At 49.4% G+C, this 16,857-nt stretch overlaps 1 protein-coding gene across 2 annotated transcripts in view; it reads left to right on the forward strand.

Moving 5' to 3' along the window:
- The first annotated feature begins 460 nt into the window (after window positions 1–460).
- The window catches only part of SEZ6L (seizure related 6 homolog like), a 162,546-nt gene continuing 146,149 nt past the window's right edge, over window positions 461–16,857 (forward strand). For both annotated transcript variants that reach the window (XM_054594044.1, XM_054594045.1), the window contains exon 1: window positions 461–574. In XM_054594044.1, coding sequence (XP_054450019.1) covers window positions 481–574 — 94 coding nt within the window. In that variant the 5' untranslated portion in view covers window positions 461–480. The remainder of the gene's footprint in view (window positions 575–16,857) is intronic.

Consider the following 16,857-nt stretch of genomic DNA (forward strand, 5'->3'; position numbering starts at 1 on the left):
GCCTCGCCTCGCCAGTGCAGGGCTTCTGTGAGCATCCCCTGAGAAGCGACGCTCAGCGACGAGAACGAGGACGCAGGGGGAATCAGCGTTAAACTTTGCAGGGCCGACGGGGCCGGCGGCCAGAGGCGGAGGCGGGCACCCAGGGCGGCGGCCCCTCTCCCTCGCCGCCAGCCCCCTCCCTCCCTGCGCTCGCTCCGTCCCAGCCCCCTCCCTCCTCCCGCTCGCGCCTCGCTCGCTCGCTGGCTCGCCGGCTCCTCCTCACTCGCCCGCCCGCGCCCGGCGCAGCTCGGCCAGAGCGATCGCAGGGCTGAGCGCGCGTCCGCCCGGGGGCTCCGGCGGCTGCCCCGGCCCGCGGCCCCCTCCCTCGCTCCCGCCTTCCCTGTCTCGCTCGCTGCCTCCCTCCCTCTCTTCTCGCCCGGCTCCCGCGCTGTCCGCCCGCCCTGCAGCCCGGGCTCCGCGCCCCCCCGCCCCGCAGCCACGATGCCAGCGGCCCGGCAGCCCGCCGTGGGACTCGGCGGGATCTCCCTTCTCCTCGCTCTGCTCCTGGGGAGCCCCGCGGCCGCTCTGGAGGGAGGTGAGCGCCAGGAGGGGTGGGGCGGGGGAGGGGGCAAAGTTGTAGTGAGTGTGGGGCAGTTAGGGGTCCTGGCTGCCCAGGGCCAGTCTCGCACTACCCGCCGGGATGGGGAGTGGGGTGGCTGCCCGGATTCGGGGCAAGGACCCGCGTCCCTTTGACCCGGCTAATGGGAGCGTGGAGGTGGGGATGTGTCTGCAGGACTCCGGCGCTTCCCTGCTTCGGTTGTGGGCTCCCTTTCGGTCTCCCCGGCTGTGGGGGCTGACTCCCCTTTGCAGCGCCAGAGAATCTCCTTGGAGTGGGGTAGCCTCCAAACCCCAGATTCCCGGAGCTCCCTGCAACCGCACCCGGGGCTGGGTGCCAGATAATTCTCACCCTTCCTGGGAGAGGATGAGAAGGGGGGCCACTGGTCCGCCCTGAAACTGAAGACTGGACTCCAACAGTGCGTCTGGGGGGCGTCACTGGGGAGCTCCCTCCCACTCCGGGACCTCTCGCCTTCGCGTGGTTCAGGTGGCCCCAGGGACTCGGTTTTAGGACGGATCTCAACCAAGTGTCTGGAAGCTAAAGTTGGGTGTGGCTTTTGCCTAAGGGCCACTTGAAGGGGCTCAGGGTTCTCAGAACTGGCAGGGGTGGGGCAGAGAGGAGATGTTAGGTCACAGTCAGGAAGCTGAGCGAGCTCCCCACTTCTTTCTCCCCCTGGCAGCCTAGCGTCTTTAAATGCTATTAATAATTGTGTGTGTTGGGGTGGGGGGGTGCTAGTTTCACCCACCACGTGCTTGGCCGTCCGGAAGGGGGATCCACGTTTAGTGGAGGATGGTGGCGGCTTCTTCCCAGACCTGGGGCTGCACCTCTTCTCCATCCCACTAAGGTACCCAAGAAAAAGTTGGGGAGAGGGGGTTGAGAAGGAGAGATGAGTACAGCGCCTAACTCACCCCCAGCTAACCCCATGAGCTTGGAGGGTTTGATCAGGTCACTAGGAGACACAAGAGCAGAGGGCAATGCTGGTAGACCATCCTGTCTCACCTTCTGAAAGACCCAACTCCCTTTCCCAGAAAAACGCTCCTCACGTGGGAAAAGCAGGTAGTGGCAGGGTCTGCCCAGGCTGAAGAAGTCGGAGGGCACACGCTCTACCCAGTCTCTGTTTTGAACCATCTTGGCCCGGAGTTGGGGACAGGCAGCACCCCTTCTTCCTGGCGAGTTCTGGACGCCTGCTGCGCTTGCCTGCTTTCAGCACCCATGGCCACGGACAGCTCTCGGCGACCAGGGCCCTAGCCCTGGGTCCCTTTCCCTTCAACGCTTCCCCAAGGCCTGGAGTGCCCTCCACAGCATAAATCAGGCATTTTATCCCCCACCCGCTTCTCTTGAAACGTGGAGGCTGGAATGCAGAGTGAAGAAAATAATTCATCACCTTTTGTTTAACAAAGCATATCATTAGAGCAGCCCCCCTCCCCCGCCCCCACTTGAGGCAATAATATCCACAATTGACACAAGGTCTGGACAGTTTCTCTGCGAAAGATGAGAGTAGAGAATTGGTTTGAATAAAACGTCTCCACCACAGCATCCCCTTCCTTAATTAGCTGTCTCCTTCCAACAATGGCTGGGTGGCTTTGAACAGTCCAGACCTCCCTCCCTCATTGCTCCCCACCTTTTGAGTCCATACTGTGACTGACACACACAGGAAGAACCTAAAGCTAACCAGTGGCTTGCTGGCTTCTCTAAAGCGATTCCGTCTCCGAGGACCAGACTCTTCAATACACCACCCTTCAGGAAAAATGTCTTACTGGCCCGTGTTGAATTGTTTTCCAAGACAAAGATTTCAATATCCTGTTTCCGTCACTGGCTTCAAACACAAAATGTGTGCATGCTAATTTTTAAGACATTTTATATTGTTTTTAATATAAAACATAGCCAACTCTGCACTATGGCAAGCCAGCATATTTCTTAATTAACTTCAGGCCACTGCCAAATGAAAGTCGGCCGATGTACTACTTCTGAAGGCTTGTTAATAACCATGTTGTTCTGACTCTGAGACTCTGAGTCATCAGGAGCGAGTGAGGGTAGCCAATGAGCACTGCCAATTCTGATGGTGCATTTGGAAACAACTGACCTTCCACAATAATTCTATTTTTACCATGGAGCCAAGCTCCACTGGTGTCAGATGGAGAGCCGTTCCTCTGATTCTCTGTTGTAAGCTAGCCATTCCATCGGCAGTGCAGTAAGAGAATTTGTATATACTTGAAAGGGACTTGTTGCTACATTCTCATGCAGGTCACGTGACTCTGGGCCATTTTGCTGTAAGGCATGAATAAGTATAAAGTGTAACTTGTTTTTGAAGAGGCTTCTTATTGTCTGAGATATGCACATGGGGAATAATTGCAACTACGTGCTAAGACTGCAGAGCCTGCATGTAATTTCTTTTCTTTTTCTCTTGAATTAATAAAGCAAATTGAATAGTGTTCAAATTTGCTGCTTCCTCTAGTCTCTAATGTGCGCTGCTGTTAGATTCACTTAAAGACCATTTTCATTACGGATTGGCGTTCTTTTCCACGGAGTTTCGGCTGTCGCTGCCAGGGACCACCTTATCTATCCTTGAGGGATTCTCCTTGTGTTCGCAGGGCGAGGCGAGGCATTAGAAAAATAATGCTGTAGTCCTTTCCTCTCTCTTCCAAAGGCACAAGGATGTTTCTTGATCAGAGTGGCTTGTTTTCTGGTTTCGCTCACAAGTTCATTCCTGCTGTTCGAAAAGCTACTTAAAGGAGCTCAGCGTCCTGGTCCTCATATTTGGTCCACAATTTCTGCAACACTCCAGTAGTGCAGACTGCCACTAGGGGCGCTCAACGCTATAGTTGGTGATTGAGGGCAGAAGAGTTGAACTCTGACCTTTGGAGCCCCTGAGGTGCGTGCAATGCCAAAGACGAGAGCGGCACGGAGCTCTCACAGTTTGGAGATGGCCCCACCGTTGCCTTTGCCCTCCCTCTCTCTGCTCAACCCAACGGATCCCTATTTCTCTGAGAGAAATTATTGATGACGTGACATACACTGTGAGAAGAGAAAGGAGAGGTGGAAAGACGGCAGGAGGGCGCTGGGAGAAAGGCATTGCTGGAAGACAGAGTTCAGCTGCCCTTTTTATACCGGTGTGTGTTTCCTTCACGGACCCAAATTCCAGAACACCAGAGAGGACTTGCAAGGCTGCTCTGGGGAGCTTGGCTGAGCTGGGCACTAGAATGCGAGTTCTGGGGTTCTGGTAAAGAGCTGTTGTGGTTTTGGAATCAGCATGATCTCAGTCCGGGTCCAGCTCCATTGTTTAGGACTGTGTGACATTCAGCGGGACTATCTTCTCTGAGCCTTCATCTCACCATCTGTGGAATGGGGGTGGGGTGACTGATGGTCCCGGGCGGAAGGGAAGGTTGTAATGATTACATAACACTTCCTTGTAAGGCGCCTGCCACGCAGTAGATGCTCAACTAATGTTTACTCCCATTTTGTCCCTGCTGGCCACAGAGCAAATCTCCCCTCTTCATAGGCGCCAAGGAAGCAAACGCCCGAAATTGGTATGAACCAGATGTTGCCGTGAATATCTGGATAATTTAGGCCAGAGTAGAAGGGGTGGCAATGGGATAAGTGAGTAGCTCCAGCACCTCCGTGCTGCCTGTAGCAGGTGAGAATTTTCCATTGCTGGGGGCAGACTACCTTCCTTTCCAAACTTTCACGCTGTATCTCTTTGAACCTCGATGTCACCATCAGGGAGCAGGGTTCACGGTACCAGGGATGGAGGATGGAAGGTTAATGGTTGGAAAGAAGGTGTTAGAAGAGAGTCTTCTGGAAATGACATCTACTCATTCCTTCATTTATTTAGCATTGGCTGAGCAGGCTGCCGGTCCCATGTTGGGTGCTGGAGACACAGAGTAATATGATGAGGTCCCTATAACAGTAAGGGCAGCCCAGCAAGGGAGAGCTGCAGGCGATCCCCCAGTGTCCACGCGGCATGATCCGCGCTTGGGAGGGCCATGCCAGAGCGCTATGGGCCCCCACAGGTGGGTGTGTTCAATTCCGGCCAGGGTGGCCAGCGACGGGTTTCCTGAGTTGGTAGCATTTGAGCTGGCCCTGAGGGATGTGACAGGGACCAGCAGCCAGAGGGGAGATTGCGGCAGTGGGGTAGTGAAGGTCCGGAAGAAGCTGTCGCTTTCAGAACGCGTCAGGCACCCATGGATTTGGAGGGAGGGGAGCAGCAGTGAGTGCGAGGGGAAGGTAGGCAGGCACACACGCTCATACCTGCAACCGTCCTCCAGACGTGCCCATTCTCTGCGCACCCCCTGGCCTTCGCGGGCTCAGAGCTGGAACAAAGGCCTGCGAGCCGCGGTGTTCACTGTCGTCCACTAGAGGTTGCGATGACACTGAAGGAGTCCTCTCTGAGACAGCCAGGCCCAGCCTCGGAGCAGAGACCACAGCAGCCAGGGCCCTGGGTAAACACCGCTTTACCGGATTTGCATATTTGCATAATCCTCTGGTTACTGTAGTTCCTCAGAAGCAGCCCTTTAGTGGTGGTGAAGGTAGGGGGTGGGGAAGAACAGGGCCACTTTTAGGGGACAATAAAAGGATGCTGAGTTCCAAGGAAGGGAGCCGACTGCGTAATTTACATTTGACCCCTGAACAACAGGGTGTTAGGGGGACTGACCACCCCACCCCCCTGCAGTCGAAAATCCAAGCATAACTTTTGACTTCCCCCAAACTTAACTTCTAAGAGTCAACTGATAATGACATAAACAGTCGATTAACACATATTTTGTATATGTATTATATACTGCATTCTTACAATAAAGTAAGTTTTAGATAAGAAAACATTCTTAAGAAAATCATAAGGAAGAAAAAATATATTTACAGTACTGTACATATTTGTTGGAAAAAATCCACATATAAGTGGACCCGCACTGTTCAAACTTCAGGGAGGTAGGTGCTGACGTGGGAGGCTGACAATCCCAAACACCCCCAAGTGCCTCTTCTGGACTTGTTATGAGAGAATGACAAAATGTAACACTGCTCTTTGCCATCTCGTAGCAGCCTGCTCTGTGCCAGGGGACTGTCCACGTGCCCACCCCATATTCACTCATTTGACCCTCACCCAGCCTAACAGGTGGTATGACTACAGTCTGGATGAGGAGGTAGAGCCTTAGAACGTACAAGTACTGGCTCAAGGTGTCATGGCCAATCGGTTGGTGGAGTCAGGATTCAAACCCACGTCAGATTGCGAAGTCTAGAATACTAGGGCAGGAGGCTGTAGGTGTCATATAGCAATGGTCATGTGGAGAGCTGATACAAGCTTGGAAATCAAGGTGGTTTGACTGGACCCCGAGAGGGGAAGTGTTTTCTCATTTGTGGCAAATGCCAGGTGTTGCAAGTCAGCTCGCTGTAAGGAAAAAACAATGCATCCCAACCTCCCATACCTACCCTGAAGTCTTCTGGGTTAAATGTCCTTCTTATCTTACTCATGCTGCTCCTTTAGCCTATGTCGTCTTCCTAGGAGGCTGTACCGCTGAAGGAGTTCAGAAAAGACTGGACTGAATTCCCAGCTGGCTGATTTTAGCAGCACGAGCTTGCGCGATGTGTTTTTAGTTCTCTGAACCTCTTTTGGCCTTATATGCAAAATGGAAGGGTCATGTCTCCCTGGCAAGATTGTTAAGAATAGTCAATGTATGTCAATATGTGTAGCCCACAGCAAACACTCAGTAAAAATTTGCCATTATTGCTACTATTACTCATCTGGTGAACTTCAAAACCCAGTCCCTAATTGTCTTTTTCTATGAGACTGTCCCTTGCTCCCTTCCTCTCCTTGTCAGTTATGTACGATCCCCGGGGTCCCCATCACATTTTCTCTCTCCATTATGGGTAACTTATGCACTGAGAATATGTAAGTTACCAGCTATATGCCTCCCTCCCCCTAGACAATGAACTCTTCAAAAATTTCAACTGAATCTTAGTCATCCGCATCTCTCTTAGCCTGTATCTCACTGAACTTAAGTGCTCAACCCATTTGTAAAACCATGTTAAATTGCTTTTCATCTTAATCATAGTTGTGAGGAGGTTTAATCAGAGCCCTAAGATCTGAATTTAATGTCTAGCTCTTTCTCCTACACCTTTGTGGTCTTACGCAGCCTGTTGGAGCCCCAGGCCCTCATCTGAAAAATGGAAATAATAATAGTGTTGCTATGAGAAAAAGCACTGAGATAATAGATGTGAAATCACCGAAGAATTCTACCAAAAAAAAAAAAGAGGAGAAAGAAAAATTCGAAGATGAAGGAGAGAAATACACTTTGGAAACAGAAAAAAAACACATTTGTACAAACACCGAGCTGCAAGACGGACCTTGCTGAAGTCATCTTTCTTTCCAAAGGAATATTGGCTGCACTTATTTACCCTGTGGCTTAGCTCTTTCCAAAATAGGAACTTTCTGGGCACAACCAAGTTGTAGAATCTTCCTTCTCTTGGGACCCTGGCAGTTGCCAACACAGCAAATGCACAGCTGAAAACTGGGAAAGTTCGACAATGTGAGTCAAAACGCAGGCTTTGCAGTCAGAGCAACCTGAGTTTGAATCTGTTGCTTTCTGTGGGATGCATGACCTTGGACCAGCCACTTTGTCGCCCAGACCTAGATCTTGGATCTTGCATGGAGCTGATGGTCTATTCTCTGTCTTCTTCCCAAGGGTCTTGTAATTGGGTGGGGGAGGCATCAGTGTAGATAGGCTTTGCAAAAAATAAAAATAAAGTAACAAGGTACCGTTCCTGGTGTCTGTAATACGAATCAGATTGTAGCGGTTCTTAGGGTCCCCAGCTGCCTTGGTCCTCTCCCTGATATTTTCATTTTATTGAAGAAAGAGACCCAAAGACAGGAAGGTACTTACTTACTCAAGGTCCTGTTGCAGGTGAGTGGCAGAGCCAGGACTTGAACTTCAGACTCCTGGCTCCTGACTCCCTTTCTAAAGTGACCCCTACCCCCTTTTAAGGACAATGGAACCCTTGCTTTCCCCAGGGATTTATGCATGTTCTGAGACCCAAAGGGATGTGGCAACAAAAGCCTTGAGGGCACCTGTCCCCTAAAGCCACAGCATCCATTACTGCATTGGGGGCACACATTATGTGGCCATGGCAGAGTGACTGCTGCGTAAAAGGAGCTTTAGTAGAGGCTGAAGTCAAGCCATAGCTCCCTCCCCTCCTGACTTGGCACCTGAATTTTTGAGGCCCCAGTGAACCAGCTTGCACCTGGGAAAGGTGCCATCCAAGCAGATGGCTCAAGTCAAGCAAGCAAGAGTAAACCACGGAGGTTTGGGGAGGCGCAGGTCCCAGGCCAGGTGCCCCTCCTGTGCTTCCTTGCTCTCACGTGGGTCGGGAGAGTGGATGATTGAGAAACCCAGCAGGAATATGGTGTGTGAGAGCCAGGGAAGGATCACGTGAGGCATAGATGACGTGCTCAGGGCCAGCCTTGGGCAGTAGTAGCTGGACGCCAGGGATGATCAGGGGCTGGAGGTTAGAGCAAGGTGGGTGGGTACAAGGAGCTTGGGACAAGTCTCACAGGGAGAGGAAGTGGGTGTGAGCCTCTGGGTGACAGTTGCCTTGTCTGGTCGCACCCCTTCCCAGTTTGGAGGTGGACGCGTGCCAAAGCTTAGCATCATAAATCGGTGAGTTCGGGATGCCGAAATGGAACGTTGGTCCAGGACCAAGAACCCAGCTTGGCAAGGCCCTGTAGCTTAATAAAGAAAGCAGACGCTGCAGTCAGAGAGACACCAGTCCCAAACTAAGTGTGTGATCTTAGACAAGCCACTTAACTCTGAGATGACGGTGGTGGAAGGTTATGACAATGATGGTGATGATTTGCTGTTACTGTGGTTGTTACTCTGAGCCGATCTGCCGATTCTCAGATCACTGCTGGCTCCCAAGAGAGGAACCATGGTTTCTTTTGGCTGTATAGAACAAAGACTCACTCGGAATAGTTCAAGAATAAGAAGGCTTGCTCGAAGAGTTCCCCAAAAGTTGGGTCAGGGATGTTCCCGGGGCTGGCTCTTCTCATCATGTCTATTGCATGGCATCGATTTCTCTGTCATCAGTTACTTCTGGCTGCCTCTCCAGTGCCTGCCTTCTGCTCGCTCACTGTAGATCTCCCTCATTACCTACACATGGACTGTCCTGTCTTCTCCAGCTCAAACTCTGCACATGTCTTTCTACCACGGTAGCCACTAGCCACATGTGGCTATTTGATTTTAAATCTGAATTAATTAAGTTAAATTAGAATTCAAGTTTGTCAGTCCCACTGAGCACATTTCAAGTACCCAGTTGCCATGCATGGGACAGCACAGAGAGTGAACATTTCCATAGTGACAGAAAGTCCTGTTGAACAGTACTGCAGTCCAGACGTGCCTCCTGACACTCAACCTCTTCCTGGTTCAGATTCCTAAGAGGTCTGTCCTGCTCAGGTACTAGGTTGGCTGTTCGTGCTGAATCCAATCATCTGCGTGGTGAGCGCGCCATGGGGCACAATACAGGGCCACTCAGGTCTATGCTTTGGGTGAGTAATCACCGCTAATGACATTTCACACACTTGCTCTGCTGGCCTTGATGGTTGCTTTCTCAACCCTTTTAATTTGCTGGGAGGTGGCTCCACAACCCTTTTGCCAGTCCATCCATATTCATCAAGGTGCCTCGCCGATAAACACCACCAGGAGAGCTGAGAGGAATCACAATGTGTTGTAACTGTGGATTTTGTCTCCCTTCCACACAGGACAGTGAGAGTCTTGGGGTCAGGGCTTGACTGTTATCTCCTCTCTATTCTCAGCTGTTCTGTTGAATGGAAGAGTGAGTGAGAGAATGAATAAATGAATGAGTGAATGAATGAAATGCATTCTTTGGCCACGTATAACTAGATATGGGGGTACAAGACACAAAAGCATTTGCAGAAAATGCACAGTCTTTACATCGTTTGGGTAAACTTGACTTAGGAAATAAGAACTTATGATAGGAGTATGCGAGAAAGGTCGTCCTAACTGGTATATTTAGGCAGTAAAAAGTGATCCATCCTCTTTGAAAATCAGGCTGCAGTAAAAAGGGAAGAGAAGCTTCAGGATAGGGTCCCAGGAGTCCTCCCCCGCCTTGTGAAAGGTTCATCAGGAGTGAGAACAATGCATTTAGGAGCAATCATGGAGATCAATGGGGAAACAGGATGTGCTTTTTCAAACCTGTGGTTCCAGGCATGGTTTTAGTAACATAGCTATTGTATAACATTGTGGTTTCTCCAAAGCTTTATCATCACGGAGACAGGGGGAGGAGGTGTTTGAGAGAACGCACTCTAGAGCTGGCTTGCTGAGATGCCTGAGGCTGCCTGAAGGTAGATCCCAGCTGAGCCATTTATGTGTTGTGTGACGCTGGAGGAAGTCACCCAACCAGCTCAAGCCTCAGTTTCCCTGTGTGCAATAAGAATCTAATGCTTCCCCTGCCTGGCTCCACAGGGTGGGTTGTAAGAATACAGTGCACAGGACAGCCTCCCTGCACAGCAGCGAGAGGAGCTATTTTTACCCTGCAGAGAATGTGAAGCCTCCTCCCACCGAAGGTAAACACTGCCCAACCTATGCCACTGTCTGTGGCCGCCCGCCCCCCCCCCAACCTGGAAGTGCACCTGCCACTCAGAGTGATTAGCAAAGGGAAGGGGAGGGAGCTCCTTCCACTTCTCCTTCCCTAAAGTCTTCTGATCAGGCCTCCACCTCCACACCCCCCCTTTGAAGTAGGTTTACCAAGTTGTAAAGCTAATTTGGGCCAATCACCTCGGAAATTAATGCAAAAAAAAAAAATCAGGTCTAGTTTTCCAGAGCTTCAGGAAGGAAAATTTGCCTAATTTATGGCATAAATAAAAAATATGTTGAGTCTAATTTGCATGCTTTTACTTCAGTTGGGGTTAAAAACAACGTTTTCTTGTTGCCGCTGCTTTTAAGGGAAGCCTCAGATCTCTCTTGTTAATCCAAATGTGTAAGTTTAGGCAAGTCACTTAACCTCTCTGGGCCTTGATTCCCTCAGCTGTGAAATGAGAAAGACAAATGGACCCACATCATGAGGACTGTAGTAAGGAGTCATGAGTTGACCTTCTAAAACTCATAGAATAATAGTTGGGACATAGTAGGAGCTCAGTAATTATAGTAACATATATAACATATGATAAAATATATCATGATCATTCATTAAACATGTACCTACTCCTACACTTGCTATCAAAGGAAAATCAAAAGGATGTGTCACTGTGCATCCAAGCCAGGACCCAGATTCACAGAGCAGGTGTCCAGCCATGGGATGCATGAACAAATGGCTAATCACCGCCATTCATCACTTTCCACAGATGCAGGTATGTGAGGGCCTTTCTCCCCTGGTAGACTCTGACATCCTCCAAGGCAGGGAATATGTTTCATTTGGCTCTCAATCCCCACCGCTTAATAGTATATCTAACAGAAGCTCAATAACTGCAGACTTGTTGAATAAATGAATGCTGAAATGTAATTATTGTTAATTAGAGTGCAGGAAATGCTTGTTAATAACATGCATGGTTGTCTTCCTCACAGACTAAGGACTCCTCACGTCTGTGACATCCAGCCCAGAGCATGGCACGTGGGGGCAGTCCGCAGGTGCTCGCTGGCGCGGGGCCATGGCCAAGGGTTCAGGATACAGAGCCCCAGAGAGCTGAGTCTGAATCCTAGCTTTATCCCTTACTGACTGCCTGTCCTGGGGCAAGTTGTATGTGCTTTATGGGAAAAGGATGTACTTTTTTCATCTAGTGGGTCGGAGACACAAACAAGGAATTCTCCCTCAAGAGCTTAACCCAGTACCTGACACAAACTAGATACTCAATATAGATACTACTATGAATAAATGAATGAGTGACCTTTTCCAAGAGTCTTGATAGAGGAAGAGGGACTTGGTTTATGATAACCAGCTGGAACCGGGTTCGCACTTGTAGGAGCCCCACGGCTAACGCATGCTGTGGGAGTTCGGAGAGGAGCATTGATTTCACAGCAACTACATCTAGAAGCTGCTTCCCAATTTAAGGTATTTTATTATCTTGGTTAGTAAAGTTGAGGTTCCCAGAAAAAGGTAGGGATCTGGATGGGTGAGTCCATCCCTTACTTCCTGGCTGGTATTTTATGCCCAAGGTGCATCTCGGATCAGCCACACAACTCGAGATAAGGAACCATGTGGTGTGGTCTCGTTATCTGGGGAGCCCTCTTGTCATCAGGCGCTTCCGGAAGGTGATGCCTGCATTTGTATGTCTCCCTCCTATGTTCCTTCTGCTTCCAAAGGAAGTAGACCCCTGGCAAGGCTGAGATGGAAACAAACTCTTGTAATGCATGAGAGTCTTTGTGATGGCTTCATTTATAGAACCTCACTTAATTATGAGCAGAACTGCAGAGGTGACTATTATAGCCATTTGATTATATATATATATGAAAATTGAGGCTCAGATGGCTAAACAGTGATGGGCGAGGATCATTCATACGTTCATTCATTCCAGAGTTAATCTCTCTTCCTTCGAGACCTTTTACTCTGTCCCAGGCACTTGGTAAGAGAGAGACACAGTAAAGAATAAAATGTATCCTTGCCCTGAAAAAATTTAACATCTAACTATTCCTCAAACTCAGGTATGACTCAAAAATGTAAATTCTCTCTCCCCTTCCCTCCCCTCCCTGCTGCTCTCCTCTTCCTCTTCATTCTCCTCCTCCTCCACCTTCTCCTTCTTCTTCCTCCCTTCAACTCTCTGTCTCCCCCTCTCTCTCTGTCTCCCCACCCACCCCCAGTGTCTTCCTTGCAGGGGACGGCTCTCTCCAAGCACCCAGGGCTGTGTGTGATGAATGCCCGGGGCCGCTGCCTGTAGCCCTGCCGATATCTACACAAAACAAATTGGTTTGGTCTTACCCACCCTCACTTCTATGAAAAAAAGTAAATAAATGACACTCTTTAATAGGCCTCATAAATGTCTCACTTAAAGAGAACCTTCAATAACCATCTCAGACTTCACAGGGACAGATTAGAGAACACCAGCAGGGCATGCTGAGAGCAACGTTGCTGACTTCATTTATGGCCACAACATGTGGGTGCTTCATTCTCTTTTGCACATGGAAAAATACATCCAGAGCAGCATTGCAGAGGATTATGTCAAGGTACCTGAATGTGTGTATATACATGATAACATGATTAATCTGTCCCCTGGTCCCACAAAGCATAAACTTGGACAATCAGTTAATGAGGTTTGGCCAAAAACGAATTAATTCTTTCGGGCTGTGGGGTAGTTTCACTCAAGTAGTACTGAAAATAGTCATTTACTTGCACATAGCGTGTGACAGAGGATACCCATTACTGTGTTAGATCACCACAAATAACTTTGAGGGGCTAGTGATATGTAAAATTAGTCCTATTTTTCAGATGAGGAAACTGAGGGCCAGAGAGTCTCCACGATGCAATAGTCCCTTGACCTTGATTTTTCCTGCCATTGACATTTTTTGAAGAGTACCAGCCCATTGTTTTGTAGTACACCCTCAATTTGGACACATACCCTTTGAATTCTTATGAAATGGCACCACACTATCTATACTGGTCTGAAACTTGCTTTTCTCCTTCTTGGGCCTTTTTTCTGTGATTGGAACAAGGCTCATAATTTTCCCAGTTTGTGTCTCTTCCCTGGCCCCCTCCCTCCGCAGTCTCCAACACGAGGTGCGCCTCTGGGATCCCTCCCCAGATGCTACTCCTCACTTCTGTCCCTTGTCATGGTTCTGTGGCCCTGAGGCTAGCTCCTCTGCTATAGCAACAAGGCTGAGCTATTCTTAGTTTTTGTTTGTGCATCTGTCTTTCCCACTGGGCCCGGGAAATTGACTGATTTCAACCACAAACAGCAAATATTTAATGAGTGTCTACTGCGTGGGCTCTGCTCCAGGGACAAGAACAAGCACCAACAGGGCCAGCCCTCAAGGAACTTCCTCTCTGTGCTGCCGTCCCTTCACCCGTTCAGCGCACGCATTCACTCAACAAATATTCATTCACAGGCCTTGTGCAGGAATGTTCGCCTCCAGCCACGCTGATCACTTCATGTTTGCATAATGGAGTGGAAAGAGCGGTCCACCCTTGCAAATAAGAGAGAGAAGGGTGATGCTTGTTAATCTGAGATAGTAAACAATTTAAAGAGTTTCCAAAGAACTTCAAGATGGTCTTATGGGCACTGTGTTCTTGAAGGAGTTAAAAAGAAGGCGGGAGTGGGGGGGACTTTAAGAACAGCTCTCATCTCAAAGAACGTGGGCTGAGTGCAGACTGCTCCCCCTGCCCGCAGGGACTCAGCCAGATCCAAGCACCTTCGTCTGACCTGCTATAGCTCCTCGGTGTGGACGAGCAGAGAGATCATCTGACCGAGGGTCACAACACAGCTGTCGAAAGTGTGCTGTGTGACCTTGGGCCCATCTCTGTCCCTCTCTGGGTCTCAGCTTCTCTATCTCTACATGTAGTGGCTTGGGCCGAATCAGTGCTTTCCAAAATGGACTGTGAGTTAAAATCCCACGGGGAGCTTTTAAAAACACAGGCGCTCATGGTACACCTCTGCCCACAGCCTAGGAAACTCCACTCAGGCCTGGCAAGGATGTGTGATGCATCCACAAACTACGCCTGGATTATTTGACCCCTAAACATGATCTTTTATCATTCCTTTGTTCCTGATAATGATGCTTACCATCTACATGCTGGGTAGATGTTGAGCCCTTTCCTCACATTAGCTCATTTAAGCCCCATGCATGTGGGATGTGGACGATTATCCCCATTTGTCAGCAGTAGCCACTGAGGCTTGGAGATATTCAATGACTTGCTCAAGGTCACACAGCTCTGGTAAGATCCAGAGCTACCATTTGTGAGTCTGACTTGAAGAAAATTCACTGCTTCTCTATGTATGGGTGGGGGTGGAAGTCTACTCGCTGAGTTCCCAACCTGGGGACGACAGTCCAGGTGTCCCTGCACCTCTCATCCTTGAAAATCTAAATAACTTTTTTTTTCCCCAACGTATAAGAGAAAATTTATTTAGAGTCACAGAGGTAAAAAAGGTGAGCCAGCTGGGCTGCGTGGACCCAGGAAATGAGTTACAGAGGCAAAAGAAGGGCCCTTGGAGGTTAGGGGGGAGAAGGCAAAGAGAATGTGCCCAGGGGAAGGCAAGGGGGACGGGGGGAGAGGGGGGAGAGAGAAAAAAAAAATCTACCCTGTGAAGTGTGTGATGGATCACACACAGCTTTCCGTGAACCAGGCCCAGGCTGGCCGTGTCCCAGGATCCGCCCCGCCCTACCCCCCGACATGACTGCGTGCTGCCATCAGCCCTCCATTCTGCTCCTATACTTGCAAGGCACAGGCTGATCCAGGGACATGTTAGCACTCAAGTTCCAGCTCTCAGCTGGGCCAAGGATAAATTGCCAGAGTTTGGGCCATTTGAAGACCTAACAACAAGCCATTGTGGCAAGAGTATCAAGAAAAGAGAAGGAAGTGGGCGAAATGGAGTCAGCAGGTGGTTGAGCCAGATTCTATAGGGCAGGGAAGCTGCCAGAAGGTGTTGGGTTTATTCCCAGGTGCTTAGAAGCCACAGTAAGCCGGGAAATGGCTGGTTCTGGTTTGATGACAATGACTACAATGTAGAAGGGTATTATTTAGGAGGTCCTGGCAGACAGGACTTGAAGGAGTTAATCCCATCCCCTCACCTGCCTCCTACCTCCCCGCTAGTATCTGGACCTATTGAATTCCAGTCTGCCCAGCTCACCACTCCTGGCGCAACCTCCTTCCAACTACATGGAAGGGAAGTCTATGCTGTGAGCCTGCTCAAAAGTCCACAGTATTCCCATACCTTAATCCCTCAGCTATTTTTAAAACCTCCAACTTAACCACTGACTTGCTCCCTCAGACCTGGCCTGGTGCTTTGAAAGGTTTTCTTTGTCCTTCCTGTGAGGCTAAAACACAGAGAAAGCAGCAGAGAGGAGAGGTAAAGAATATAAATTTGGACAAACGATGATTAAATCCACTCTTCCCCTCCTCCCAAACCCTGATCAGACTGTACCAAATGGATCTTATATATATTGCTACTGACTCTCAGTTTAATGTAGGCCCGACATTGCTGGGTAAATTAAATGACATTTATAATACAGCTTAACTATAAAAATGTGCTTGGGGCAGAAATTAGACATACCAAGCCTTCTCCAGCAAAAGACATTTTTACAAATGCATGAGTACCTGAACCAATTTGGAGGCCTTGTCATGTTGATTTAGAGCCAGGGAAGTGGGGCTGATCCCAAAAGAGGAGAAATGATTATCTGGGTGAGAAAGATTTTAAAATTCCTGTTTTCATCATGAACCTGCCTTGGACTCAAAAGCATCATGTGGAGAAGACGGTGGACTCATGTGTAATAGCTGGGACCCTTGTTCACCAGCATAACCCGTATGCCTCATACGTTCTCCCTTCCAGGCAGTTTTCCCTGGTCCTCTAAGCTGGGTTAGGAAGGTCTCCTTGGAGCACTCACATTCACTTTGTTTCAGTTAGCTCTTGCTGCCTGACAAACCACCCCCCAAAACTTAGTGGCTTAAAATAACAACTCTCCGTTCATTATCTCACATGATTTCATGGTTAGTCTGGCTTCCGCCTGGAGAGTCTTCTGGTCTGTGTGGTGTTGAACTAGGCTGGAAGGGCCAACGTGCTTGCCCCTATGTGTGGCAGCTTGAGCTGCCTATCACCCGAGTGTCTCAGTGTTCCCTTCTGTGGGCTGTCCATGTGACTTGGGCTTCTGCCAGCATGGCAGCTGTGTCCTTGGAGGGAGTGCTCCAAGGGGCCAAGGTAAAAGCTGAAGATCTTTTAAGGGCCAGCTTCAGAAGTTGGACATCGTGCGGTACCGGTCCAAATTCATCATGGGGCCAGCTCAGATTCAGGGGGAGAGAAAACAGACCCTACTCTTGATGGGAGGGGCCAGGATGGTGGCAGAGACTGGGCGGCCATCTGTGATCCACCTCTCTCTTGTACTGAGTCATGGTCTAGAATGTATTGTGCTATTGTCATGCGATTTGCAGCTGCTGCAGTGGGTACTCACCACTCTATACTCAGTTGTTGGTTTATCCCTGTGTCTCCTCGTGCAAAGGGGCCCTTGGCTAATTCATTTCAAATAAAAAGAGGTGTTATTGGTTAAGGTTTGAAAAAGAGGCCACAGTCTGTGTGGTCATTCTTAACCCAGAGAATTCTTGTGAAATGTTGTAGAAACCCA

This window comes from Pteronotus mesoamericanus, unplaced genomic scaffold (genome assembly GCF_021234165.1).
Source record: "Pteronotus mesoamericanus isolate MK-2021 breed Mesoamerican mustached bat unplaced genomic scaffold, CSHL_Meso_final scaffold_507, whole genome shotgun sequence".
NCBI lineage: Eukaryota > Metazoa > Chordata > Mammalia > Chiroptera > Mormoopidae > Pteronotus > Pteronotus mesoamericanus.